The sequence below is a fragment of the Triticum dicoccoides genome, chromosome 4A (genome assembly GCF_002162155.2).
Source record: "Triticum dicoccoides isolate Atlit2015 ecotype Zavitan chromosome 4A, WEW_v2.0, whole genome shotgun sequence".
Taxonomy (NCBI): domain Eukaryota; kingdom Viridiplantae; phylum Streptophyta; class Magnoliopsida; order Poales; family Poaceae; genus Triticum; species Triticum dicoccoides.
The window spans coordinates 716,956,265-716,982,529 of record NC_041386.1 but is presented as its reverse complement, the minus strand read 5'-3'; the positions used below and the strand labels follow the sequence as shown (position 1 = coordinate 716,982,529).

The following is a 26,265-nucleotide window of genomic DNA, read 5'->3' as shown; positions in this document are numbered from 1 at the left end:
CCACCGGCGGCTTCGCTCATTCCATCATGCGCCAACGGCCGCCGTGGCTCGCGCGGGAGGATGAAGGGCGCACGCCGAGAGGATGGAAGGCGTTCGCCGGGGTGTGTGCAATGGAGACGACGCTGCGAGGCGGGGCACTGGTGGTGGTTGTCCGGTCGTCGTGCGTCGCGCGGGAGGATGGACGACGCTCACCGGGGCGTGTGCGGCGGAGACGACTTCCGCCACGCGTCGAGGTGGAGAAGTGGCGTTGGTTGTCGGACAACATGAGGAGGCAGAGGAGGCCAAGCCAAAGAGGCACGGGCGTCGGCTAGTGAAGTGGCGGCCGCAGCAGAGGACGACGGAACGGCAAGGAGGCACGGGCGTCGGATATTCAAGGGGTGGCCGAAGGAGAGGACGACGGGAGACAGTCGACCATGTATGCGGAGGTGTTTGCATCAGGTAGGAGCAGAGGCGATGACAGAGTGGATTGGGCTTCAGCAGTCGCGCTACTGGTGGAGGGAGAGCATGGCCAGAGGAGGCAGGGTGAGTACGCTGTGCACCAGCGCCGGCCGGGAGCACGCGCCACACTGTGAGCTGTCCGGCACCGCCAGTCATCTCCGGCCTGCACCATAGTAGGCTTCTGAATTTTCTGGCGGACATCGTCCTGCTCCCGTGTTTGATTTGAATCTCTAACAAACATCTTGCTCCCATGTCCTTCTCCAACAGATAAATCAATTGAGTCCCGACTCGGATTGGAGTACGCTGCTATATGAATGAAGTGTTCTTGGCCGGAATCTCCATTAGAAAATCCATCAAATCCCGGAATTCTTGGTCTAGAGAAGCATCATGTATCCTTTGAGTTCGCCGGAGGAAGAAGCGCTAAGTTTGTAGGAGGTAGAAGAACGTTTGTCGAGCCATCCAATATCGCCCACGGTGGCTACACCAGAGGTATGTGATTCCTCGACCACCCTCAAAAACAGCCCTGATGTCCCCCCTTCCCTTTCTTCTTGAGATTGGTTGTAGCTAACTGAGTGCCCTCAGTCAGTCTCTCAAGTGGCCTCCGCCAGCCGCATCTGGTACGCCGCCGCCACCTTGCACCACTCCTCGTCACGCTGGTCTGCATGGCGGCCGCCAGCGCCGCCTGGTAGGCGGTCTCCTCCTCCTGGTCCTCCTCGCGCACGACGAGGGCCGGCGGGGGTGCCAACCAGCACGTGCTGGACGCCGCGCCGGCGCTGCTCTTCGTGCTCGAGGGCGAACCAGAACTCCTATTCGAGAGAGTCCAGTGCGTAGATGGGGTTGGCGCGCTGCTCCGGCGTCTGCATTTCCCGTCGACGTTGCACCTCCTCCGCATGCGGCCAAAATTTCCATCCTCACCAGCAGCACCTCCATCCTCAGCAACATCATCTACATCATCACCACCAGGAGCTTCTGCCATGTTCAAGTTGCAGCTTTGCTGGACTGCCTATTGAAACTTATTCTTCATAAGCATTGTGAGCATGTTAAATTCAACATCTCTATCTTCATTTGCCTTGGCCACAATGAATTCAGCAAAGTGAAATCAGAGTGGTCTATCATTTCTTCAATTGCATCTTGACCGTCCAGAAGCAATAAACTATCCTGTCCAATTCCTTCTTTTTTTACCTAGTACATGTAGTCATCTGACCCATAGCTTTCAGTTTTGGTCAGTGCTATCAAGTTGAGAAAAGTGATGTCTGAAACAGAGAACCTTCTTTCCATGTTATCTCTCCCCTGAAAATGTAGCCTCACCTCTCAAATGTCATCATCCAGACTGCATTACATAATGTGTTAATTCAAAACAAGTTGTAACTTGTACACAATTTATAAACATAACTGAAGAAGTGTCTTTTGCTACAAAATTCGGTCATGCCCACTGACTACAAAATTCAGTACAAATCCTCTTCTTTGATTCCACCATGCTTTTCTGAATCACTACTGCCTCAATGCTGCATCACTACTGCATCCAACAACTATCTCAATAACTAACCTAGGTGCAAAATCCTACTACTGCCTCAGTTTTGCATCACTACTGCATCCAACTAACTAACTTAGATGAATCACTGTTGCATTAACCTAGGGTTTGGTCAAACCTAACTAATGATTGCCTAAACTGTGTACTAACCTACCACTAATGAATTAAACAAGGGTTTGGGAGAGAAGAAAATACTTACTCAACACCTCCAAATGCCGAGGCCCAGCGGTCGGAGTTGGCCGGATCTGTCGCCACAGCCCGAGCAAGACTCCGCGCCGCTCTGTACTCCAGGGAGAACTGCTGGTTCTCCGGCGATGGCGGTGTAGCCTATGGCGTCGCCGAAGGTGTCCGCTGCGGTGCCGGCGGCTACATTGCGAAGCTACCGCTGCTCTCAGCCAGTTGTCCACTTCTGAGTATTCTCTGCCACCATCTCCCGTTCCACCTCCCCCCGTCGATTGGCCGGCGTCGTCTAATTTTTCCACCGCTGCCGCCATCGCCTAGGTGTTTAGTCATTTTTTTTTAAACGGAAGGAGTATGTTTTAGAAACACATTATAAGTATAGATGTGGATGCTTGCATACACACCCGTACACTCACTTTTATAGATGTGGATGTTTTATGAACGGTGGTTATCTTTTTTTTTATGAACCAACAAGTCTTGAGATTGATGGAGTCACCACATACCCGACACTCCTCCTTCCGATAATGCAACAGTTGTGATGCGTTTGGTTGCCTGCATTAGGATCAGCCAGGCCCGCATGGGATGAATTTGGCCCGTTTGGTTGCCTGGGTCGCATACAAATGTTGGCCCGCACGAAACTTAAAGCACTCCCCGCCCGCTAGGAACGGTCGAATCGGTCGTTTCCAGCCAGCCAGGCTGGGTTGAGCCAACTTTAGCGCACGCGGTGGGTCTTGTTGCAGGAGGGATGCGAGCTCTGTACCTGGTTTCTTCTCCTACCTCCACTAAAATCCTCCCTAATCCCCTTTCTTCATCCCTTCTGATCTACACAACGGTACTTCGATTTGAGATAAAGTCTATACGATGACACATCGATGTCATGGTTCCATTTAGGCGATTGATTCGTGGTTTCGTCAACCGTAGAGGCGAGTACCTTCTCTGCTGCTGCTGCTGCCAATTTCAGCCAGATCCTTCTCTGCTGCCGCCAACTCCGGTCTGACCCAGTGCCTCACCGCCTCCCTTGCCAATTCCCCATTGTTGTCGGGCCACCAGCCGCTGGTCGAGGGCCCCCGCATCGACCAGTTCATCGATTTACAAGCGCCCCCGCTGGGTCGGGCTGCTGCCTGCTGCTGCTCGCGCTCCGGGATGGAGGTTGCCAGGCAGCTGCTGCTCGGGAGCCCCCTCGAGTTGTTGTTGCTGCTCTCCGGGACGGAGGCAGCCGAGCTACTACTGCAGGCGGGAGCCCCCGCGAGTTGTTGTTGCTGTTGTGCTTCGGGATGGCGGCACGGCAAACTAGTTGCTTGTGTCCTCGTCATCGTTTATCACAATCGCCATGGCACTGTGTCTTATGGGCAGCTGTTAAGTTTTAAGCATATCCCGTGTAAGCAACCAAACAACATGCACTCATCTGACCACATACAATGTGAGCAACCAAACGCGGTGCATAGAAGCATCGTTACGATGCAGTGACGAAAGTATATGTAGACAATCAATCAACATACAAATGTAGGTTTTTGCCCGCATATGCTCAACCAAACCCAACTAAAACAAGTATGCAAATGGGCAAAAAACAATGCAGGTAACCAAACACATCGTCAACTGATTTGTTTCTTTAGTCGTCGTTATCTTGACTTGCCGCTTGCACTGGCTGGCCTCCTTTTACTCTCCCCGTTTCAAAACAAATGACTCAACTTTGTACTGATTTTAGCAACTAAAACAAACGATTTTACGTGCGGACAAGGGCCGGTGTACGTACGTGTTGCTTCTTTTGGTAGTCCAATAATAACATAAAAAGGAGCAGTTCAATCTCTTTCCCGATTGTTCCAACATTACTGATTCGGCCTTCGCGCCTGAGTGCAGAATGCATGACACCGACGTGCGACCCGGCCGGCCATGTATGGCTACGGGTCAGGTCTCAGGTATTGTCAACTTCTGCTGGCGGCCGGGATTGTAAGAAGTTTGGTATAAGCGTTCCACCTGCCTATAGGCAGCCGCGGTGTTTATTTATATTGGGCAAAAACTTGCCTTGGAGTACAAGAGATTACATGAGATAGACTTGGACACGGTTTAGAAGGAGAGACGGGTTGTTGAGATTACAGATATAGGACTGAAACTGTAATACCCTCCCTTAATCTAAACTACCCCACGTTGAGATTCTTCTTGAACTCGTCAAATGATTTGACTGGCAAGGCTTTTGTGAACCCATCAGCAACTTGATCTTTGGATGGAATAAACCTTATATCCAGCTTCTTTTCTGCCACTCTTTCTCGCACAAAATGAAAATCAATTTCAATGTGTTTGGTTCTACCATGAAACACTGGATTAGCAGAGAGATAGGTGGCTCCCAAGTTATCACACCATAAACATGAGACACGGTGTTGCTTAATTCCAAGTTCCTTGAGTAATGATTCCATCCAAATAATTTCAGCAGTTGCATTAGCTAGCGATTTGTATTCAGCTTCTGTACTTGACCTTGACACTGTGGCTTGTTTTCTGGCACTCCAAGAAATAAGGTTCGAACCAAAAAACACAGCAAATCCTCCTGTTGACCTCCTGTCATCACTACATCCTGCCCAGTCTGCATCAGAGAAGGCACTGACAAGTGTAGAACTAGAACGTCTGAACTGAAGACCCAAACTCACAGTATGTTTGATATATCGTACAATCCTTTTGACAGATGTCCAATGAACAGAAGTAGGAGCATGCAAATATTGACAAACCTTGTTCACTGCAAAAGATATGTCTGGCCGTGTTAATGTCAAGTACTGTAGGGCTCCAACAGCACTTCTATATTTTGTACTCTCCTCCTCATTAAGTGGCACTCCTTCATAAGCTGAAAGTTGTTCTGAAGATGACAATGGTGTAGGTGAAGGCTTGCAGTCCTTCATTCCCATACGTGTCAGAAGTTCAATGGCATACTTTTCTTGCTTCAAGACTATGCCATCTTGAACTTTCTTAACCTCAATGCCAAGGAAGAAATTTAAGTCACCAAGATCCTTCAAGGCAAATTCTGAACTCAGATCATGCAAAAGAGCATTAGTGGCACTTTGAGAGGAGCTTGCAACTATAATGTCATCAACATATATAAGTACAAAAACCACAGTGTTTGCCCTATTATAGATGAAGAGAGATGTGTCTGCTTTGGATGAAATAAAACCAAGCTGCTTCAATTGTGAACTCAACCTTGAGAACCATGCTCTAGGTGACTGTTTCAAACCATAAAGGGCTTTATCAAGCTTACAGACATGATTAGGTGTTTGTTGGTTTTCATACCCTGGTGGTTGCCTCATATAGACCTCCTCTTCCAGAACACCATGCAGAAACGTGTTCTGAACATCTAGCTGTCTAAGGCTCCATCCTCTGGAAACTGCAATGGCTAGCACAAGTCTTATTGTAGCAGCTTTGACAACAGGACTAAAAGTATCCTCATAATCAATACCATATCGTTGCTTAAACCCTTTTGCAACTAGACGTGCCTTGTACCTATCGATGGAGCCATCTGCTTTCCTTTTGATTCTGTAAACCCACTTGCAATCAATAATACTTTTACCTCTTTGACTTGGTACCAAGTGCCATGTTCTGTTCTTCATGAGAGCATCATATTCCTCATCCATAGCCCTTTTCCACTTAGGATCTCCAAGTGCATCACTCAATTTTGTGGGTTCTCCTGAAATGCATAACATACCATATCGTATAGTTCCATCTGTCCATACTTTGGAATTTTTAATACCTTTTTGTAGCCGAGTCATGACTCTTGAAGTGGTGGCAGAAGATTGTCGTGATTGCACAGGAGATCGCACAAGTTGGCTGGTTGCAGAAGATCCCGCAGATTCATTAGCATGTGCAGTTTGAAGAGACACACTGGATCCTGTGGCGTCTGGTGTGGCAGCTGATGGACTAGACATGTCCTGAGAGGCGTAATTCCCAGGCGCAGACAATCCCGAGCCTGTCGTTGTTGGCATGCACGCATCTGGTTCTGTCCCCTGCATGTGGGTTGACGAGGCAGCAGACGACTGGGCCGGACCCGCCTGGTCCTCCTGTCGGGCGGGCGCACGATCCCGCGCGGATCTGCGCCGATCCGATGCCGATCGACGCGCAGGCGTGGCAGGCACCGCCGAATCCTCCTCGGGTTCTGCGTGTGCTGCTTCTTCACCATGCACATCAAATATGGTACCGTTTTGCACTGGATTTTGGTCATTTTGATCATTTTCAACTCTGTTTTCCTCAGCCACCTGTACAGGCACATTAAGAGTAGAACTAGAAGGATTATTAGCACATGGGTCAGCACAATTGTTATTCCCCCCTTGATCAAATTCCGGAAGAAGGAGTATTTCTTTACGAAGAAGAGCTCCGGCATTTGGATGAAGTGACTCAAAGGGGAAGACAGATTCATCAAACACAACATCTCGGGATATGTAAACCCTTCCAGAGGAAACATCTAAGCACTTAACCCCTTTGTGCATAGGGCTATAACCTAAAAAGACACACTGTTTGGAACGAAACGCAAGTTTGCGTGTGTTGTATGGTCTAAGATTAGGCCAACATGCACAACCAAATATGCGGAGAGATGTGTAATCTGGTTTGACACCAAAGAGACGAGTTATGGGATTTTCAAATTTTATTACTTTACTGGGACGAATATTAATTAAATATGTGGCAGTAAGAAAGGCTTCATCCCAGAATTTGAGAGGCATAGACGCATGGGCTAGAAGTGCTAATCCTACTTCAACAACATGGCGATGCTTCCGTTCAGCGGAGCCATTCTGTTGATGAGCGTGTGGACAGGACACATGATGTGAAATTCCAATCTTTTGGAAAAAAGAGTTGAGTTTCTCATACTCACCACCCCAATCTGTTTGCATGGCAAGTATTTTAGAGTTCAGTTGGCGTTCAACAAGACTTTGGAAATTACTAAATACTTGAAAGACATCGGATCGTTTCTTTAACAAATAGATCCATGTAAACTTGCTAAAGTCATCAATGAAGCTTACATAATAAGAAAATCTACCAACAGAGGTGGGAGCTGGCCCCCAAACATCTGAAAAAATAAGTTGTAACGGAGCAGTAGATACACTAGTAGAGATGGGATATGGTAACTGATGACTTTTGGCTTGTTGACACGCATCACAAACTGACTCAATACTAGACACGAAAGGAAGTTTATTTTTGCTAAGGACATGTTGAACTATGACCGAAGATGGATGACCCAAGCGTCGGTGCCACTTTTCTGAAGATGGCTTGGTGACACTCCAGGCTTGCTTATTTGACCATGACGAAGAAGATGACGATGTGATTGGATAGAGACCTCCCTCGCATTTCCCTCTAAAGATGACTCTCCTCGTTGCCAAGTCCTTAATCACAAAAGAATAAGGATAGAATATGATGAGAACATTATTGTCAAGTGTAAAGCGATGAACGGAGGCAAGATTTTTTGATGCATGAGGGATATGTAAGACATTGTTTAGATGAAAATTTTTCTTAGGGGTATTAACAATTGAGTTACCGATGTGAGTAATATCCATACCAGCTCCACTTGCCGTGTGCACTTGGTCACCTCCATGATATCTTTCCCGCATCGTCAACTTGTCAAGCTCGCCTGTGATATGCTCGGTAGCACCTGAATCTGCGTACCAATTAGTGTCGATGCCATACGAGTTGGTGACGAGGTTGGCCTTTTTCTTCTCTGGCTTATCCTCCTCGTACCGATGCCAGCAGTCCCTGGCGCCACCAGCATGGTACTTATAACATATCTGGCACTCAGAGTAGTCTCCCTCATGTTGTTGCTGATGCTGCTACGGTGGTGGCTGGTGTTGGCGTTGCTGATAACCGCCGTTCCCACCGGCGCGAGCGGGAGATGGAGGGGCACGATCGGAGCGACCACGCCCTCTTCGCCCGCGGCTTCCTCTGCCCCGAGCCTGGCCGCGTCCCCTGTACATGGCGTTGGCTGACGAACGAAAACCTGTTGGTCCGTCGCCTAGCATCTCCATCCTCTGATCAAAGGCAGAAATCTGCGAGAAAAGATCATCAACGGTGATGGAGTTTTTGATGGCGCCAACTGCTGCAACAATGGGATCGTAATCCCGATCAAGTCCGGCGAGGATGTAGTCCACCATCTCTCCATCTGTCACCGGACGGCCTGCAGTTGCAAGTTCGTCTCCGAGGCTTTTCATCCTGGCGATGAAAGCATTGCTGGACATGTTTCCCTTCTTGGTGTTGGAGATGGCGATCCTCAAATTTGTTATTCGCGATTGCGACTGCGCAGCAAATAACGTGGTAAGAGCGGTCCATAGATCAAGGGTATTTTCCTTACCGATGACTTGCGCGAGGATCTCTGGTGTGAGAGAGTTCAGCAGATAGCTTAGGACCTGCTGATCCTTGGCGATCCATGGACCATAAAGCGGATTTGGCTCTATGGCCGTCGTCTTGTCTGATTTTGTGATCTCCACTGTTTTTGGCGGCGCGGCATCGCTACCGTCGAGGAGACCGGTCACCTGCGCGCCTCGCAGTGCCGGCAAGACTTGCGCCTTCCATAGGAGGTAGTTCCCCCTTGCGAGCTTCTCTGATGGTGGAGCGCCGAGGTTGAGGCCGGCAGCGCTGGAGCTCATGGCGATGGCGATGGAAGGGCGCTAGGGTTTTGTGTTTGCTAGATGATAGGGAAGAGGCTAGCTCTGTATACCATGTAAGAAGTTTGGTATAAGCGTTCCACCTACCTATAGGCAGCCACGGTGTTAATTTATATTGGGCAAAGACTTGCCTTGGAGTACAAGAGATTACATGAGATAGACTTGGACACGGTTTAGAAGGAGAGACGGGTTGTTGAGATTACAGATATATGACTGAAACTCTAATAGGGATGACATCCAGCAACACGCGTGGTCATATGCATTGGTGAAGTTTTCACTTGCTTGCTTGAGGACATAGCCACACGTTTCCTTCAATCTCAGAATACAAGACGTTTTTATAAGGCTAGGTAGTATATATTGTTATGAGAACCGACATCAGCAAACCATTGTTAAGAAACGTGATTAATGGTTATTACAAAGCTTGAACGGCCAGGGCAGTGTTCGGGAAATAATCTGCTCGGAGGTGCCGATCAAAGAACGAGCGGTGGTTCCGATCGAACACAAAAATGCAGCACCTTTTCCGCAAAGATATAAATTCTAAGTGTTGATATATATAAAAAAAACTAATCTCTTGGTAGTACCGCGCGCACAAAACAGAGCAGCTGCTAGGATAAGAAGGTTAAGACCCCCCGTCCTCTGCATCAATCGATGCATACGGTCATCTTTATTTATTATTCAACAAAAGTCTAACAAAAACATACCAGAATCATTGCGCTTAAGCACCTCTACACAAGAGGGAAGGCGGCCATGGATCCATTGCCAAAGGAAGATCCTAATCTTCAGCGGGAGCCAAATTTCAAATATGAGTTAGAGGCTCTGGTCCAGGGGCGACTTAGTCGAGAAGCGGACGGAGGGCTCGCGATGCCAAGTAGTCGGATTTGCGGAGTCCGGCTGTAGATGCTCTTAGACCCCGCAAAAAGAATCCGAGCTACTATTATGGTTTTTTCTTTCAACTTTTCTCTAATAAATATAAAGGCTGAAGAACTTTTTTCTTCGCGGTGTAAAGGCCGAGAGCCATTTCCAGGTGGCCCTTCAACCGGTGGGGCCACCGAAAGGACGGATCGTCGATTCCCGTCACAGCAGAAAAGCTGCGATTTTTCCTCTGTCCGTCGACTAGCCTAGACAGCTACTGCATCTCGCTTTTTCTCCCCCCTCTGTCCATCTCGCGCGGCGGGCGACGGCGGCGGCCAGATCGTGGAGCTCCGGCGACGGCAGGACGCAGGTGCGTGCGCCCGCCCTCGGCCCATTTCCCCCGCTCCCCTTCCCTCTCTCGCCTCCGCTGCGACGGCGGCTTAGGGCCCGGCGCGGCGCGGCGCGCGGGCTGGGCGAGGCTCGGGGCGGCGGCCGGCGCCGGCCTGATGCGCTCGGGGCTCTTCTCTGATTGCAACAGCTTGGGACTGATCTATCTCTCTCCCTCGTGTGATTGATTGCAGGCAGCGGCCGAGCAGCTCAGCAGGAGCAAGCAGCACACAAGTCTGCGATTTTTCCCCTTCAGTCGGAGGTATATAGATTCTAGTTTCCACCTGCAGTCAGACTTATATTACATACGAAGTGTGTATTTGTGCTTGTATCTGTGTGCTGTTCGTGTGTTTGGGAGCGACAAGACGATCAAATTTCGTTCAGTTTTCGAAATGATTATTGTTCATATTCATGTTGGATTGCACACTGTCCTCGATCTAGGGATTAGTTCAGCCCCGCTGACCCCGGCGATTTCTCGATGTGCCGGCACACCATCTAGATCTGCACTCCGTCGGCGCAGAGCCAATCCCATAATACATATTGCTAGCTACCTGGGGTAGCTGATTCCTGTGGGTTCAGTAGCCCTCTTGGATTGGTACCTGAACATTTTTATGAGCTTATATCCTTACCACATTTTACTAGTAGGTACTTAGTTTTGACCTTGTGACAGGCCCTTATCCCATTTTATTATTTTCTGCAAACTCAAGGCAGGGCCTGTGTCTGCAAAACTGACACTATTTCGTAGAATTTAGTTGAATTTGACGAATTTGGCATTTGGTATGCCGTATGCCCATACATGTCCGAGTTGTCTGACCAGTCAGCTGTCCTCTCATGTCGTCATGACAAATGGATCTAGCTTTTCAGTTTGTGGAAAATAATAAAATGGAGTAAAGTAGTCACAGTGTCACAATAAGGGGTAAAAAGTGGAATTACTCATAAGCTAGATACATTGTTGTGCTCTGGTTTTTGTTGCTCATCTGGTTCCCTTCCATATTTGTCTATTTTAATCTTCTGTATTGCCTGCTTGTATCTCATATCAGCATCTTGTTTTTAATGCGATTTTCATGTGTAGGTAACACACAAGGAATTATGAGTGCCGAGAACACTAGAAATGATGTTCTTGTCCAAGAAAATTCCCTGTCTCCAGCAGATAGGATGAATGCAGTAGGAACCAACATGGAAAGTCTTACAAGAGTAGAACTCGACCTTGCATTTGCCTCTGAGAAGTTGCTAAATTTGGAGATGCTGGTGATGGAAATAGCTCGCCGAGCTACTGATTTTGAGCCTCTTACCTTGGAAAGTGGATCTGTTTCTTCTGAGACTGCTGAGGATGCCTTCGAGTTGGACACCTTGTATGGTATTCTTGATGCAGAAGTCCAAGAGTTAGATGACATGATCAGTTCTCTTCAGATTGATGCTAAAAATGTTGAGGACAAGGTTTATGACGAAGAATCTGGAGGCAAGGTTAAAGCTAAGCTGGATGCTGCTATGGCTTCTTTGAAACAGATGCAGGATCTAATTGCCGATATCAGAAAGGAGTCTGCAAAGTTCGAGAAACCCATTGAGTTTTCCAGCGACCAAGCAGGTAAATGCTCACTTATCTCTGTTCTCTCCCTATTACGCATCAACTGGATCCCTTTCTAACCTCTCTTGTACAGGCATTGCTGAGCATGGTGTGTGTGAAAATGGTCATATGTCATCCGTCACTAGCATGCATACAGAAGATGAACGAAGAAATGTTCTGCAGATGTTAGAGCAATCGATAGCAAGTGAGCTAGATCTTGAAAAGAAGCTCTCTGATTCAAGATATGCTGTAGAAGAACTTAAAATGAAGCTTCGTCTTCAAACACAAGAAGCATCTTTTCTGGAGGAATTAACAGAAACAAATTCGGGGAGATTGTTTGAAGCAGAAAATGCTTCTGAGGTACTCCTGGGAACTTCCAGGGAACTTATAAATGAACTTAATACCATACAGGTCCGTTTAAGTGCATCAAGATCTAGAGAAGATGATCTCAATTCGAAGTTAGAACGCAGCTTGATGGAACTGTCTTCTCTGAAATTAAACCAAGAGAAGATGCAAGAAGAGAGCAAAAAGGTTGAAACTGAAGAAGTTGTGCAGAACCAGGCACGATCAAACCCTGAATTGTTATCCTTGCAGCATCAGGTTGAAGAGCTAGAAAAACATTTCGGGGAATCTAATTCACAGTTGTTGTTGGAAAAGGTATCATCAGAAGTAAGTCAGGAGAAAGAGAATGTGATGCTCAGTGAGCTAAGCACGCTGGAAAGTACCATTAAGAATCTCAAAGCTGATGTCCTAAGAGCTGAAAACAGAGCGCAAAATGCTGAAGTAAGGTGCATGCAGCTAACAAAAGATAATGTAGAGCTCAGTGGGGAGTTAAGCTCTCTTAAAAGCCAGGGTTCGGATAAGGCCCGTCTTTTGGAGAGGGAATTGTCGGAGTCAAATGCCCAGCTGGAGCATGCAAAGGCATCAGTTGCTGCCTTTGCTGAACAGCAGGGTATGCTGAAATCTACAGTATCTGACATGGAACATATGATTGAAGATTTGAAAGGAAAGGTTTCAAAATCCGAAACCAGAGCCCAAAACGCTGAATCAAAGTGTGCATTATTAGGAGACACCAATTTAGAGCTTAGTGAAGAGCTATCGTTTCTGAGAGGCCGAGTTGAACGCCTAGAGAGCTCGTTACATGAAGCTAACCATGTGAAAGTAGCAACCATCAAGGACATTGGTCTCAGAACTAAAGTTATTACTGAATTGGTCACGAAACTTGCAATGGAAAGAGAACGACTTCATCTCCAGGTTGGTATATGCATGATTGCATACACACCATCAATGTTTGCTTTATTAGCTCTTGTTATTACTTTCTCATTCCGTTATGTTCATATGCTGGTTTGGCTCTTCGTGGTGGCTGCAGATTTCTACGTTAACAAAGAAGAACAAGGTATTGGCTCACAAGTGCAAAGGAACCAGTGTCAAGGATGGCACAAAGTTGTACAAAAATGCTACTGGTAAAGATGCCGAACTTCAGTTCACTACATCGGCCGAGGAAATAGTTTCAGATTCTTCGTCAGCACAGAATGTGGTGAGATCTCTCTCTAATTTATCTGCGCCTCTTCTTTGAAGTAAAGCGCATGAGCCTCCACATCCCATTGCATATGATGAGGTGCTACAGCGGACATACTCCAGCCCCTATAGATGCTACTAAGTTGACAGGAAAACTTCAAATTTGACATTTATAATAGAATTCATATAACTAAGCACCAGCAGCCAAGTTTAGCTTTGTTGCCAGTCTGCCCTTAGCGCGGAAGCCATCGATCAAATTTTTTTATCAAGGCCCGGCCATTTTCCTAAAAGAATATTCGCACTTACACTGCGCTTACATTTTGGCGAACCTGCAGCGTTACCTGCACACCTTGATCTTTTTCGCCAAGTTGTTCATTCATACATACACGCATAAGCGTTACAAAGATCGTACTTACTAATCTGTAAACGTTATTGATCCATGATATGTTCTGCTCTCAGGCGGAGAAAGCCGTGGACCTTATCGACGGCAAGGTGGAAGCGGAGGGAAGCACCGGAGAGGAGGAGGAGGAGGAGGATTCGGGCGACAAGGGCGCGCTGCGGACCATAAAGCCGTCGGCGGCACTCGGCTGGAAGTACATCGCCACAGCCCTCCTCGCGGTGGTGGCCGCCGTCGCCGTGTGCCACCTGCTGCTTGAGAACGGCTGGGAAGGGCGCATGGCCTAACCACGTTTCCTTCCGTTTCGCCGCCGTCTGTCTGTGTTTGCGGAATAATGGCGCAGTTTTGGGTGCTGTGTGTGCGTCTCTTCATGTCGTTTCGTTTCTTGTGCTGGACTGAATCGGCGCTGAATGTATACTCTGCTGCTCTCATCCGGCCCTGAGACCTTTTGGGACGCCTCCTTCCCTTGCGGATGAAAATGGCGGGCTGATGTTGAGTGGGAATTTTGTGTTACTAATATATGGGCTTCGTTGACATCCTTCCTTGTGCTCGTGCATGGTGTCTGAAGAAGAGTTCTTCAGCTGGTGTGCTAGCCCTCGTTGATTCTAGGCCTGACGAAGCCTCCGCGACGTGCATCCTCAGCTGCGGCGCCATGGCTCGGGCTGCGGCATAGAAAAAAAAACCTGCTTAATTTGAAGAATACACTCCAATGAATAACGCACCATGGTGTTGTGATGGATCCTCCCCAACCAACCAACATCGGTGGCATCTTTGCGACATTAGGTTTGTAAAAATCTCAAGAGCAGTGGGGATGACTGTGGAGATTGGAGATCGACGTGCTGCTAATGCTGAATCATGGCCATAGAGGAAGGGTATAGCCTTTTTTTCCCTTCCTTTTTCTGGTGAGCTGGCCAGAGATATATATATATAGAGAGAGACGGGACGGGGACGGCAAGCAGAGTCAACCCTGACCCTGAGAAACGGAAAGGCGACGAGCGGTGTCGTCCTCGGCACTCGAACTCACTCAATTCGTTCGCCGGCCGCGCTTACTTCGTGTGCTCCTCTTCTCCCTCGTCCCGCCGTCGCCGCCGCAGAGGAAGCGTCGGAGAGACCGCCGGAGGGAGGAGCGGCATGGCCGGCCCTGACCTCCTCCGCCCAGATCCAGGTACAGCTCAGCTCACCGCTCTCTCTCCAAGAAATTGCTTGGGGGCGGGGGCAGAGCCGATCCGGCCGGCCAGCCTCCTGCTGCCAATTTGTAATTTCGCCGCACCTTGCTGAGTCCTTTGTGGTTGTAGGTCTGGCCATCGTGGTCATGGGGGTCAGCGGCTGCGGCAAATCGTAAGATTTTATTCCAGCAAATCATCCCCTCTTACTCTTACTGCTTGCTCTCACAATACTGAAGAAGAGAACATGCCAACATGGGGAGCAGCCGAGCAGCAGCTGCCCTCTGCTCAGCTCTGATGCCAATTTTCTGTTCTGCCGCAGGACCGTGGCGGCGATGCTCGCGGAGGCGCTGGGCTGCGGCTTCGTCGAGGCGGACGACTACCACTCCCAGACAAACAAAGGTACTACCTGCAGACTGCAGTGCATCTCTGAAAGCTTCTTCAGCTGAAACCAAACTCTCAACTTCTCTGCTCCTCCCCTGTCGGTGACGAAACAGAGAAGATGAGCAAGGGAGTCCCGCTGACCGACGCGGACCGCCTCCCGTGGCTGGAGTCGCTGCGCGGCGCCATCCGGGACCGGCTGGGCCGCGGCGAGGACGTCGCCGTCAGCTGCTCGGCGCTGCGGCTGAGGTACAGGGAGGTGCTCCGGGAAGGTGATCGGAACTACAAGCCAGGGAGCTACGGGACCTGCAGGGTGAAGTTCGTGTGCCTGGAGGCGTCGGCGGAGGTGATCGCCGGGAGGGTGGAGCGGAGGGCGGCGGAAGGGGGCCACTTCATGCCGGCGAGTCTGGTGCAGAGCCAGCTCGACCTGCTGGAGATCGACGCGGCCGAGGGGATCACCGTCGTCGACGCCACGGTGCCCGCAAACGCCATCGTCGAAGCCACCGTCGCGCAGTTCAGGGAGGAGCTGGCCTCAACGGCGCGCTCACAACCGAGAGTTTCTGCTGCTTCTTGTTTCTGAATCCAGCTTCATTTCGTCAGTGTACTGGACTGCACTGGGCAGACAGTATTCAGTCCACATACAGCTTGTAAAAAGGCTTGCAGACAAGCAAGACGCCATCAACCTCAACATTACCCAGTTCATTTAAAATTCAAATATCCATACCGACGAAACAGGCATGCCGCCGCCTTTCTCAAGTCTCAAAACAAAGAAAAAGAGAAGACTGATGAACCTAGCTAATAATAACGGTAACCAAACTGCTGCTATTGTTCTAACCTGCAGGGCTATACAAACCAAACTCGCCAACATAGCGTTCATGCGGGCCGTCGAAACGGCTTAGGTACTACGACCGCGATCACGGGAACTGCTGCCGGTTGCAAGTGTCCTCATGGGCGACCCTCGAAATGGCTGGCTTGAATATGGCTGTGATCACTCATGGGAACTGTTGCCGGTTGTAGGTGTCCTCATGGACGAACACCGGCTCGCTGCTCTGCTGCGGGATCACGGGCTGGCCCATGGAGATGCCCTGGTTCTGCTGTGGGCCCCAGCTCGGCGGGGCTTTCGACGACGTCAGGGCCACGTAGTAGACTATGGCCAGGGCCACGCTCGCGAGGGAGAGCACCGCCCCTCCGGAGAAGACCCCCGGCTTGACGACGTAGCAGAAGCTGCCGAAGTACATGTTCTCCTGGCCCCTTTGGTCGTTCAGCGCGGCTCCGGTCAGCAGGAGAAGGAACGCGATTATGAAAGTGACCCTGCAGAATGTCACAATCCCCAGAAAGATGTTATGATAAATAGTTGATCGAGTCATCATGACTAGTAACAAGGAGTTTGCACACTGATGAAATGTAGCATTCAAGTCGTTTTCATTTTATAAGCAGCAGAATTGCAGGGGTCAATGCTAAATAGGACTGTAAAATGTTCAAATGAAAAGACACAAATGGCCCACATTGTTACTTGTATGTGAGATCTATCTATAAAAGGTTATTCCATATAGATTCATCATATGGACCATTCATGTGTGATCCTTCCAACAATACAAGCATCAGCCTGAAAGCAATGTGCAATTCCTACATTAACGAAGGGTGTGGATCTAGGGCATCAAGCACACAATCTTTCTAATGAATGTATTCTTAACATTAAACCAAGAACAGGGAAACAAAATACAAGAACTCAACATGATCATCAACAAGCACATTGGAGGTCAACATGAACAGAGCAACTAGGCTGGAAAGAAAGAACTGAAGCCTTAGTGTTATGCAAATTTAGATGGCTGCACGCGTCACTTTGATGCAGAGGCCGGGGTAATCCTCCTTTAAAAAATACGTAAGTGTTAGGCAAATTTAGGGTCCCTTATTTCTTTTACACTGTTTTCAACAACATGTAAAGCTTAGTGTGGTTCAACATAATATAACAGTGTTCAGAATTTCTAACAATTGCTAAGAACTTCAGATGAACCTCAACGTTCCGTTGAATTGTTCAAAATATGGGAGGAATGAACAAAACAGAAGGTAAAGCTGTAGGGCAGAATATTACCAAGATACGATGAATGAGATCAGAGCCACACTCCAGTTAGTGTCTGAGGGAACCGGATGCCTCTTACAACAGATGCAACCAGCAACTGTATTTATAATAGCCTGTGCGACCATAAGGGCAACTGCAGACATCAACCCAAGGCCTAACGCAGGGCTTCTTGGGTATATGCATTCACCTGGAGAAGAGTCGGTTTGCACATCTGAAACCTGCATGAATGAAGCAGCATGTTATACTTGGGCATAGTAGTAAGGTGTCGCTTCTGTGTTTTTTTCCCCGCAAAAAAAAAAAGAACATATGACGTTGTTGCAAGAAAATTTCTCTAGTTCACGCACATTGAATCGGTTGATTCTTGGTGCCAAATGTGCTCACTGTTTGCTGGTACAAATTCTCCTATTATAAAGTAGCTTCACGACAAGAGAGTTTTATTGTGAATGCTGTTCAGAAGAACAGGGCAAATTGGCATCCTTGACACTTCAAATATAGGGCATCCTATATCTCTATGTGATAGACATGACTACACAGAATAGCACATGCTCAAGCCTCGAGAGGCATAAATCTGCACTGTGAGCACAAGCAGTAGGATTTGTGTTAAGAGTATTGACCAAATTTAAACCTGAAGCAAGTGATTCCTACTCATGCTTCCCTAGTTGCCTCATTAAAAGTGAAAGATAAACAGATTCAAATGTATCAAGTATAGCGATCACAATGTACTACTATAAAAAAATGTTCACAAACAATGTGATACTATATTTGGGAGGACCAGCCAAACCTTGTGACAGACCATTATATCGATATGTACAGTCCCATATGCATCCATAACATAAAGGGTTAAACAGATTCCCAACTAGTACACTCAAGGGATAAATATATATCGAGAACTTATCGATCCCAACAAAATAGGTTGCCATGAATGGCCTTAACGCACAGCCGCATCCATAACATAAACGGTTAAACAGATTCCCAACTAGTACCCTCAAGGGATATATATATCGAGAACTTATCGATCCCGAAAAAATAGGTTGCCATGAATGGCGTTTGCGCGCCGCTGGTCGTAGCATACGTAACGTGCAAGACAGATTGTATCGCATTGTGCATTTGTTGGCCAGCTCCATGGAAAGCGACAACTTGGGCAAATCCTGACCTGATCACCCAATCATACTATTTTAGCTTTGAGGATGATTGGCCCAATCAAATAAGGCAACGTATGAACCAGTACAATCAAGGGATAAATATATATCAGGAACTTATCGATGACGACAGAATAGATTTCCACGAATGGCGTTTAAGCACCGCCGCACGTAGCAATAGCATACATACATACATACATACATACATACTGCACATTCTAGCAGCAGCAGGAGCAGGTGGTGAGCACCATGGAAAGGAACAAATCCTGACCCAATCATCTAATCATACCATTTTAGTTAGGAAGGAAGGAAGGATTTTGGCGAGTCAAACTAGGTCAACATCCACCCAACTCCACTCCAGTCGGTCTCACTCTCAGCAAATGATCTTGGTTCAGGTCAAATCAGTTGGCCAAACTAGCAGCAGCACGCTTTGGTTGAACCTCGGCGCGCGGTGAAGCGGCCACACCTACCACAACTACCGGCTGATGAAGAAAATCCCCAATGCGCAGCAGGAGGATCGACCCCCAAGCTCCGAGATCGGTACTACCAACATCACCGCAGCAGCAGCAGGTGGCTAAGCTCTCCGCAACCCGTTCGACCTCCGGCCCTCTGACTACCGGCGTTTCTTGTTCGTTCGTCGGTGGTGGCGGTGGGGTGGTTGGGGGGCGAGATCTAGCAGCAGCGCGCAACTTAACCGCAGCAGCAGGCAAAGCTAAGCAAAGGGGGGCGGTTTCCTCCCTCCTTGACGGGGGAGGAGGAGGGTTCGTACCTTGACGCGTGTGCCCTCGGCGGCGAAGCCGAGCGCGGCGGAGAGGACGCCGAGGAAGCCGACGAGCGCGCACACCACCACCGCCTTCCGCTCCATCCCCTTCCTTCCTCCTCCACCAAGCACCCACCAACCTTCCCGCGAGCCACGCCGCGCCCCGCCGGATCTGCCCGCTGCCGCCTTCCTCCTCCCCGATCCGCCTCGGCCCGGCTCCCGTCTCCACCAGCACAGCACAGCACTCACCTGCAGGAGCAAGCAAGCAAGCAAGCAAGCGAGGCAGCGGCGGAGGAGGACAAAAGAGGGCCGGGCACGAATTTCCCCCGTGATTTCTTTTCGTTTCCCCCCGCAGCCGCAGCCGCACCCGCAGCGCCTTTTCTTGTTCGGTAGCGCGCCTTTTTATTTATTCTTTCTTTGCGCCTTTTTTCTATCCCCGCCTCCGTTCCCTCGCGGCCCTTGCCGTGTCGCTTGCATGCGGGCCCAGGCACGAGGCGGGGCGGCGTGTCGGTGGGCGTGGCGTGGGGAGTGTGGGGTGGACGGAGGCGTGGGGAGCGCACGCGGCTGGCTGGCAGGGGGGGAGTGGGGCCGGTTGCTTGTTCGAGGCGCGCAGGGTGGAGTGGAGTAGGGGAGACGGTGGGGTCGGACCTGACTCGTCCTGGCGCGCAGTGGACCGGTGGGGTGGGAGATGGCGGAGGGCCCGATGGCAGCGGGAGTGTGCACCATGGACGCGGTGCGTGGGAGATGATGTAACTAACCAATTAAACTCGGTGCGTGGCGGGCGTGGAGTCTGAAGTCTGAACCAACTCGCTCGCGTTTTTCGTCCGCAAGGAAATTGCGTTCCGTTCTTCGAAACTACTTCCTCTATATGTAGAGAAATATAAGATCTAAACCAACGCTCTCACGTTTGTTTCTTTACAGAGGGAGCATGTTTTTCTTTTCATTTTTTCGGGGCTTGGGTTGAGTCAAACTACCGTTCTAGCTTCCGCGTCACCAAAACAAACCAAGCTGCGACTAGCGGCATCTTCGAACCTGCTGATACGAGCGAGAAAATGACCCCTTTCAACCTACTCCCTCCGTTCCAAAATAGATGACTCAACTTTGTATTCAATTTAGTATAAAGTTGGATAATCTATTTTGGAACAAAGGGAGTACAAGGCTCCTAAGCTTATGTCTAGACGGCGTTCACTCAACTTGGCGATACATCTCCAGGAGCTTGAATGCGTGAGCCATCGACATTGAGTTTCATACGTCCTTCAGCCGGAGGTGACCACCTAGCAAGGGGGAGGGCGAGGGGGAGGGGGCCGGGTAGGCGCAGCGTGCAATAATGGCGCCAGATGACACCCAAAAGCGATCGCCATTTTACCTTCCACAAAAACACCCTTTGGAAACCGCTTGAAGCGGAGCAGGAATCGACGGGACGCTTCTACTGGCGGAGGCTTTCTGTCGCGGAGGACTTTCACTCCGCGCGTGCCAACCGCGCCAAAGAACCATCGGAACTAGCATAGCGTACGATCTTCATCTCCTCCCAGACCGGGCAACGCTTCAAACAGTCGCTCGACGTCCCATGCAAAGCAAGATGAAAATAGCTGCTGGCAGATTCCAACGTTCCACCATGGCTTGCCATAGCGCAACCGCCTGTGAGAACCTACAGAAGACGTGGGACGTGTCCTCTTTGCCCCCTCTCGCGAAGCTGCCCATCTAGTCAACCAGACCCTCCTCCCACGGACGCAACCTCCATGGGCTCTGACGAGCTCCCCCTTAACACATTCCTCTCACCCCAACTCAGTGTCGTCGGTGGCGCTTCAGCTCCCTTCTTCCATTATTCAGCATTCTCGCGGGGGCTATCTACCTCACACTTGGTGCGGGAGGTGACACAGTTCATGCCAGATCAAGGGTCATGTCAGCCGACCCTCGTCTTTCCTTTTCAAACTTGTCGAGGAGTCCACCGCTACCCCCTGCTCTCACACGGAGCTGATGTCGTTGCCTTGTGTCATGTGGCCATCCTCCTCCGCAGCTAGGTAGGATGCTGAGATCTAGAAAACCAAAAAAGGACAACCTAATAACGAGAAGGTCTGTCACGGAAGAGAAAATATAGAGGATGTAGTTTAGGGAGTCTGATAAGGAAAGCACTGAAAGCCTCTAAACGCTTTAGAGGGCCTCTAAAAACTTTAGGGAGTCTGATATGGAGAGCGATCAAAGCGTCTAAAACGTTTTAAGCAATCCACTATAGTTTCTCTAAGAAGGCAGTCGGTATGCCATTAATCATAACTAGAGAAATCCCCCATAAAGATCATTATTGGATAAATATGGCATGTTTGGTCCAAAGAAAATTCGTATAAATTTGTAGAATTCTCCCTGGGAATTTTTCCAATATAGGAAGTTTGGTTTATAGGAATAAATACCATAGGAACTTTTCATATGGTCTACATGGCATGCAATCCCATAGGACAATTTATTTACATTGGGCATGACCTCATGTAAAAATTTCTTTGTTTCACTCACAACCATGACATATACCAAATCATTCACAAAAAAACTACATTTTCCGGTGGTGTGCTGATACGTGTTAAATGTACTTATAATTTTAAATTTTTCATAATATTTCTCATTCAATTATGCATTGTTTTATATTTCGTTGAACTTACCCATCAATAAACAGCTAGACGAACCAGTTTATGTCAATGTGTCTATGGGTACAAATAAAAAAATGTGTCTATGGGTACGTGTATTTTCCATAATTCAAGAAAATAAGAGAAACATCAGCATATATTTTGTCATAGGACCAGAGCCAAAAGGTGGACCCATGGGGCAGCCCACAGGGTCCACACGCACCCTTAGCAAAGTTAGCGAGAGGTATGCGCGCTGTGTGACGTGATTCAACCCACTTTGTGTTCCTGAGTTTCTTAGACTCTATGCCATTGGGAACGGACACCTTCCTTGATTGTTGGCATCGGAATAGAGTTAGCTTCTAGACGTCATAGAAAAGGGGATTTGATAGTCTCGTCATTTGCACGGCTTGGGCCTTATGGAAGCAACGAAATGCCCTGAGTTTTCAATAGACCGGAACAACAAAATGGTGCTGCTAGTCTTGCTAACATGATCTTTGTTGAATTTAGAGATTGGAAAGTGGCTCTCAATGGAGTAGGTGGTTTACAACGTTTTGTGAGAGAGATACTAGCTAGCAGGGTTTGTGTGGAGTGTACCTACGTTGATGTTCGCATCATCGTGAGGATTCTTGTAAACACTTTTCTCCCCTCTATAAAAATGTGGTATCTGATTTACGTACTCTAAAAAAAGTTTCTTAGATTTAATCAGCTTTTTCCCTCAAAAAAATTAATCAGTTTTCAACTTTTCTGCTTTTTTTGTTACCCTGATTTCCCCCCGAAGAACCTTCAAAGTTTATGTTTCTTTTTTACATTCTGATTTCATTTCTCGTTTCTTCTTTATTGACTATGTTGTCACATAAGGAATATCATTGTTAAGCCATCATGAAAACATCACTACTGGAAAAGGACTTATAGGTGATCACAAATTAGTGGCGGGCAGGGCAGGGCACCCGCCACATATACTTTGGAAAGTTAGTTGTGGCGGGCGCCACGGTGCGCCCACCACAAGTTGTGCAGAAGCAGTGGTGGGTGCTTTTGGATGCCTGCCACACATGCGATCCCTTCGTATGTTTTTTGTATAACTCAGCTGTGGCGGGCCAGCAGAGACACCCGCCTGCTGACATCAGATTTTGGCACGACGTAAAAGGCAAACTAGATGGTCTGAAGTGAAAGGGTTTTCAACATGAAGAGTTTCACGTCGCCGAGTGGAAGAACTTTGATGTTTAGGTTATCGTCATCCGACCTCATCCTAGGGGCCGAAACTGTACTCCGAGTGGCAGAATTTAGTGTTTCGAGTGCTTTTCAGCCGATTAAGCCTCCAAGACGACCTCAAATGAAGGAGCACTCTACATGGATTGTCTTCGTCTCTTCGAGGCAATCAATTTTGATATATAAATCATCTCAATCCATTCATGTGCAAAAGTTAGAGGTAATGCGCTGTAGACTGACTCTAAGCGAAAATATGGCGCGGGGTACTAGACACCCACCTCGGTAATGTCTGATGGGTCGCGTGAGTCATTCGGCCATCAAGACAGCCTTGAATCGAAAAGCCTTCAAAACAAAAAGGTTTCGCCTCGTCGAGCCGATCAATTTTCTTATATAATTCGTGTCAATCCGAGGACATATGCGACCTAGAGAGGCAAATCAAGATTAGGATGTGTTTTCATTCGGGAAATCCGAGTGAAAAGTTTACCATCCGAGTGAAAACTTGCCGTCCGAGTAGAAGATTGCCGTCCGAGTGAAGATATTACCATATGAATGAAATATTGTCATCCGAGTGAAACATTCCAAGTGGAAAAATCTAGCTGGGTGATATGAGTGAAGGACCCTAACATCCGAGTGGAGAGATTCGAATCCGAGTGCTCCAACCAGAAGCTGAAAATGTGCCTGAAAAGTTATCTGGATGGCTTCGGATGGAAAAGTGTTCAACACGAAAGTTGTGTGTATCGTCGAAACGGTCAACTTTGGTTTTGGGGTCATCATCATCTGAGACAGTATGCGACCTGCAAGTTCACTACAAGACTTGGACAACCCAGTCAACTACATGACCAAGTCCGAATGGAGGTTAAAAATGGCTTCATAGAGTACTCAAGATGGCCTTATTTGGAAAAGTGATCAACACGAGAGTTGTTCGTCTCGTCGAGACGCATAATTTCGATGTTTGGGCTGTCTCGATCGGAGGTAATATGCAGATTCAATGGCCCGCACAAGGAGGAAGACATAAGTTTGGGCCAGATTCAGACTGAATCCAAATTGGACTAGAACTAGGACTCTAGGATGCGAATTGATATAATTTTTCGTGTAAGGAGAGTCTAGATGAATCCTTTGTTTATACGGGAAGTCCAGCCGCCTCTTATATATATTGGAGGTGACGGCCAATTGAACAACACACAATCAAAACTCTGAAAAAAGTAGAGAGGGTTACGGGAAGTCCAGCCGCCTCTAGGATGTGAAATTGAAAAGCACTACAAAATAAACTCTAAAAAGGTTGAAACTTGGCATGATATCATCATTTCACTCGCATAGCATGTGCAAAAAAGTAGAGAAGGTTACGACAAAAACTGGATGCACTTCGTGTACAAACTGGATAATCTCTTTTGAAGTATCAGAATTTCGAACGAAAACTCATCTGTTACACTGGCTATTCAAAATTTTAATAACTTATTAATTACAACTCCAGACGTATTATCAATTTGAATATAATGATAAAACACATTAAATTAAACATAAGAAAAAATAATCACTGAAAAATCTATTTTTAAAGTTAAATTATTCATGAACTAGTGATTCACACAAATTTCAAATAATTCAAATTTAAACTATTCAAATTTTTTGTACCTAAAGCAAAAATATTCACAAACAAACTCTAAATACAGCAAAAAAACTACTCAGAAATAAATAAAAGAAAATATATAAACCACAAAAGAAAAAAACTATATAAAAAAATTATTTCCGCGCTGCCCAGTGGGCCTGCTCGGCCTTGGGCGTGGTTATGCAGGCCCATAAGGCCCAGCAGGCTCACAGGGCAGCGCAGCAAAGTTAGGCCCAGAGGCCTGCATTAGAGAGGAGCTCGAAGAAGCAGCCGCGACTGGGTTTATAAACCAGTGCGGCTGCCCTTCGCTCGAAGAGGTGGGACTAAATATTGTGCACCGTGGAACGGGAGCGCACCCCCTTTAGTACCGGTTCGTGGCTTCAACCGGTACTAAAGGGCAGGTCTTTAGTACCGGGTGGAGCCACAAACCGATACTAAAGGGGGTCGTTTCCCGCCGCTTGGCTTGGCCAAATTTGGCATTTAGTACCGGTTTCTGGCTCCAACCGGTACTAAATGCCTCCCCTATATAAGCAGCACTTACAAAAATTCAGTTATCATCTGTGCATCTGTTCGTCGCGCCCGTCCCCGCGCCGCCCCCGTCACCGCCTCCATCGCCGTCGTCACCGCCCCCGTCTGTGCGCCGCCCTCGTCGTCGCCCCCGTCGCCGCCCCGGCCCCGTCGCCGCCCCTCTGTCCCTGCGCCGCCCTTGTCGCACGCGTCCCGTCGGCGCCCCGGCATGTCCCTGTCACCTCGCATCGCTGTTCGTTGCCCCGCTGTAAGATCGACCGCGCGCCCCGGCTGGCCCCCGCCGCTCGCCGGCGGCCTCTCTGTGCACATGCACACACACGCACACACACACAAAAATACACACACACACAAATGTTTAGTGTCAAATGTTAGATTATATATGAATTAGATAATGTTAGATGAGTTAGTTTTTTATACTTTTTGTTATAGATGAATTTATATTAATGTTAGATGAATTAGATATATATTAAATTAGGTATATGAGATTTGATCATCTAATTAAAATTTTAGTATATAGAATTAGCTACTTTATTTTTAGTAAGAAAATTAATAGAACTAATTTAGTTGAACTAGTTAGTTGAATTAGTTGAATTAGTAGCTACTTTATTTAGGTATATTTTTAGTAAGTGCTTAGTTGAATTAATTAGTCGATCTAGTTGAATTAATAGAACTAATTCAATTAGTAGAACTAATATAACTAATAAGTGTTTAATGTTTCACCTATGAACATAGGAAATGTCGTCTGACGACGAAAATGATTTCATTATGTGTGAATACCGTGAAGACCAACGCGGCCTGTGCGACAGAAATTTCCTAGTTGATGATAGGCGCTTCAGCATCAAGCTGGATGAGACCTTCGAAGTGGATACAGTAAGTCACAACGACAAGTCTTTTTTCGTAATTAAGCATATGCATGTCGAGGAACGTAGCAGAAATTCAAAATTTTCTACGCATCACCAAGATCAATCTATGGAGAGACTAGCAACGAGAGAGAGAGGGAGTGCATCTTCATACCCTTGAAGATCGCTAAGCGGAAGCGTTGCAAGAACGCGGATGAGGTAGTCGTACTCGTGGTGATTCAGATCGCGGTCGATTCCGATCTAAGCGCCGAACAACGGCGCCTCCGCGTTCAACACACGTGCAGCCCGGTGACGTCTCCCATGCCTTGATCCAGCAAGGAGAGAGGGAGAGGTTGGGGAAGACTCCGTCCAGCAGCAGCACGATGGTGTGGTGGTGGTGGAGGAGCGCGGTACTCCAGCAGGGCTTCGCTAAGCACTACGAGAGACGAGGAGGGAGAGAGGTAGGG

The 26,265-nt window shown here is 48.0% G+C and overlaps 3 protein-coding genes across 4 annotated transcripts; 2 read left to right on the top strand and 1 right to left on the bottom strand.

The window, feature by feature from the left end:
* The first annotated feature begins 9,825 nt into the window (after positions 1-9,825).
* LOC119288131 (WPP domain-interacting tail-anchored protein 1-like) lies at positions 9,826-14,029 on the top strand. Its single transcript, XM_037567756.1, has 6 exons — positions 9,826-9,991; positions 10,203-10,270; positions 11,081-11,593; positions 11,667-12,826; positions 12,942-13,109; positions 13,550-14,029. Exons 3-6 carry the CDS (start codon positions 11,098-11,100, stop codon positions 13,772-13,774), a joined length of 2,049 nt encoding a protein of 682 aa, XP_037423653.1. The 5' UTR covers positions 9,826-9,991; positions 10,203-10,270; positions 11,081-11,097; the 3' UTR covers positions 13,775-14,029.
* A 388-nt stretch (positions 14,030-14,417) lies between these two features.
* Positions 14,418-15,699, top strand: LOC119288130 (gluconokinase-like). Of its 2 annotated transcripts, none has more exons than XM_037567753.1 (4): positions 14,418-14,652; positions 14,783-14,825; positions 14,943-15,052; positions 15,148-15,699. In XM_037567753.1, the coding sequence occupies exons 1-4, from the start codon at positions 14,619-14,621 to the stop codon at positions 15,609-15,611; spliced, it is 651 nt and encodes a 216-aa protein (XP_037423650.1). In that variant the 5' UTR covers positions 14,418-14,618; the 3' UTR covers positions 15,612-15,699. The 2 variants fall into 2 exon arrangements, with proteins under 2 accessions (XP_037423650.1, XP_037423651.1); XM_037567754.1 differs by having other exon boundaries at positions 14,420-14,652; positions 14,973-15,052.
* A 12-nt stretch (positions 15,700-15,711) lies between these two features.
* LOC119288129 (protein MODIFYING WALL LIGNIN-1-like) lies at positions 15,712-19,368 on the bottom strand. The gene is made up of 3 exons (XM_037567752.1): positions 19,020-19,368; positions 17,124-17,329; positions 15,712-16,342 (listed from the first exon to the last, which is right to left on the bottom strand). The coding sequence occupies exons 1-3, from the start codon at positions 19,113-19,115 to the stop codon at positions 16,024-16,026; spliced, it is 621 nt and encodes a 206-aa protein (XP_037423649.1). The 5' UTR covers positions 19,116-19,368; the 3' UTR covers positions 15,712-16,023.
* Positions 19,369-26,265: the final 6,897 nt, after the last annotated feature.

What these genes read in the sequence shown, in the direction of transcription:
- LOC119288130 (XM_037567753.1), top strand. Translation starts at nt 14,619, where the DNA reads ATGGCCGGCCCTGACCTCCTCCGCCCAGATCCAG. An exon ending in CCTCCTCCGCCCAGATCCAG is followed by an intron (nt 14,653 to 14,782) that starts GTACAGCTCAGC and finishes TTGTGGTTGTAG; the next exon opens with GTCTGGCCATCGTGGTCATG. An exon ending in CCACTCCCAGACAAACAAAG is followed by an intron (nt 15,053 to 15,147) that starts GTACTACCTGCA and finishes GTGACGAAACAG; the next exon opens with AGAAGATGAGCAAGGGAGTC.
- LOC119288131 (XM_037567756.1), top strand. Translation starts at nt 11,098, where the DNA reads ATGAGTGCCGAGAACACTAGAAATGATGTTCTTGTCCAAGAAAATTCC. An exon ending in GTTTTCCAGCGACCAAGCAG is followed by an intron (nt 11,594 to 11,666) that starts GTAAATGCTCAC and finishes TCTCTTGTACAG; the next exon opens with GCATTGCTGAGCATGGTGTG. An exon ending in CTTCGTCAGCACAGAATGTG is followed by an intron (nt 13,110 to 13,549) that starts GTGAGATCTCTC and finishes TTCTGCTCTCAG; the next exon opens with GCGGAGAAAGCCGTGGACCT.
- LOC119288129 (XM_037567752.1), bottom strand. Translation starts at nt 19,115, where the DNA reads ATGGAGCGGAAGGCGGTGGTGGTGTGCGCGCTCGTCGGCTTCCTCGGC. An exon ending in CCGAGGGCACACGCGTCAAG is followed by an intron (nt 17,330 to 19,019) that starts GTACGAACCCTC and finishes TCATTCATGCAG; the next exon opens with GTTTCAGATGTGCAAACCGA. An exon ending in ATCTCATTCATCGTATCTTG is followed by an intron (nt 16,343 to 17,123) that starts GTAATATTCTGC and finishes GACATTCTGCAG; the next exon opens with GGTCACTTTCATAATCGCGT.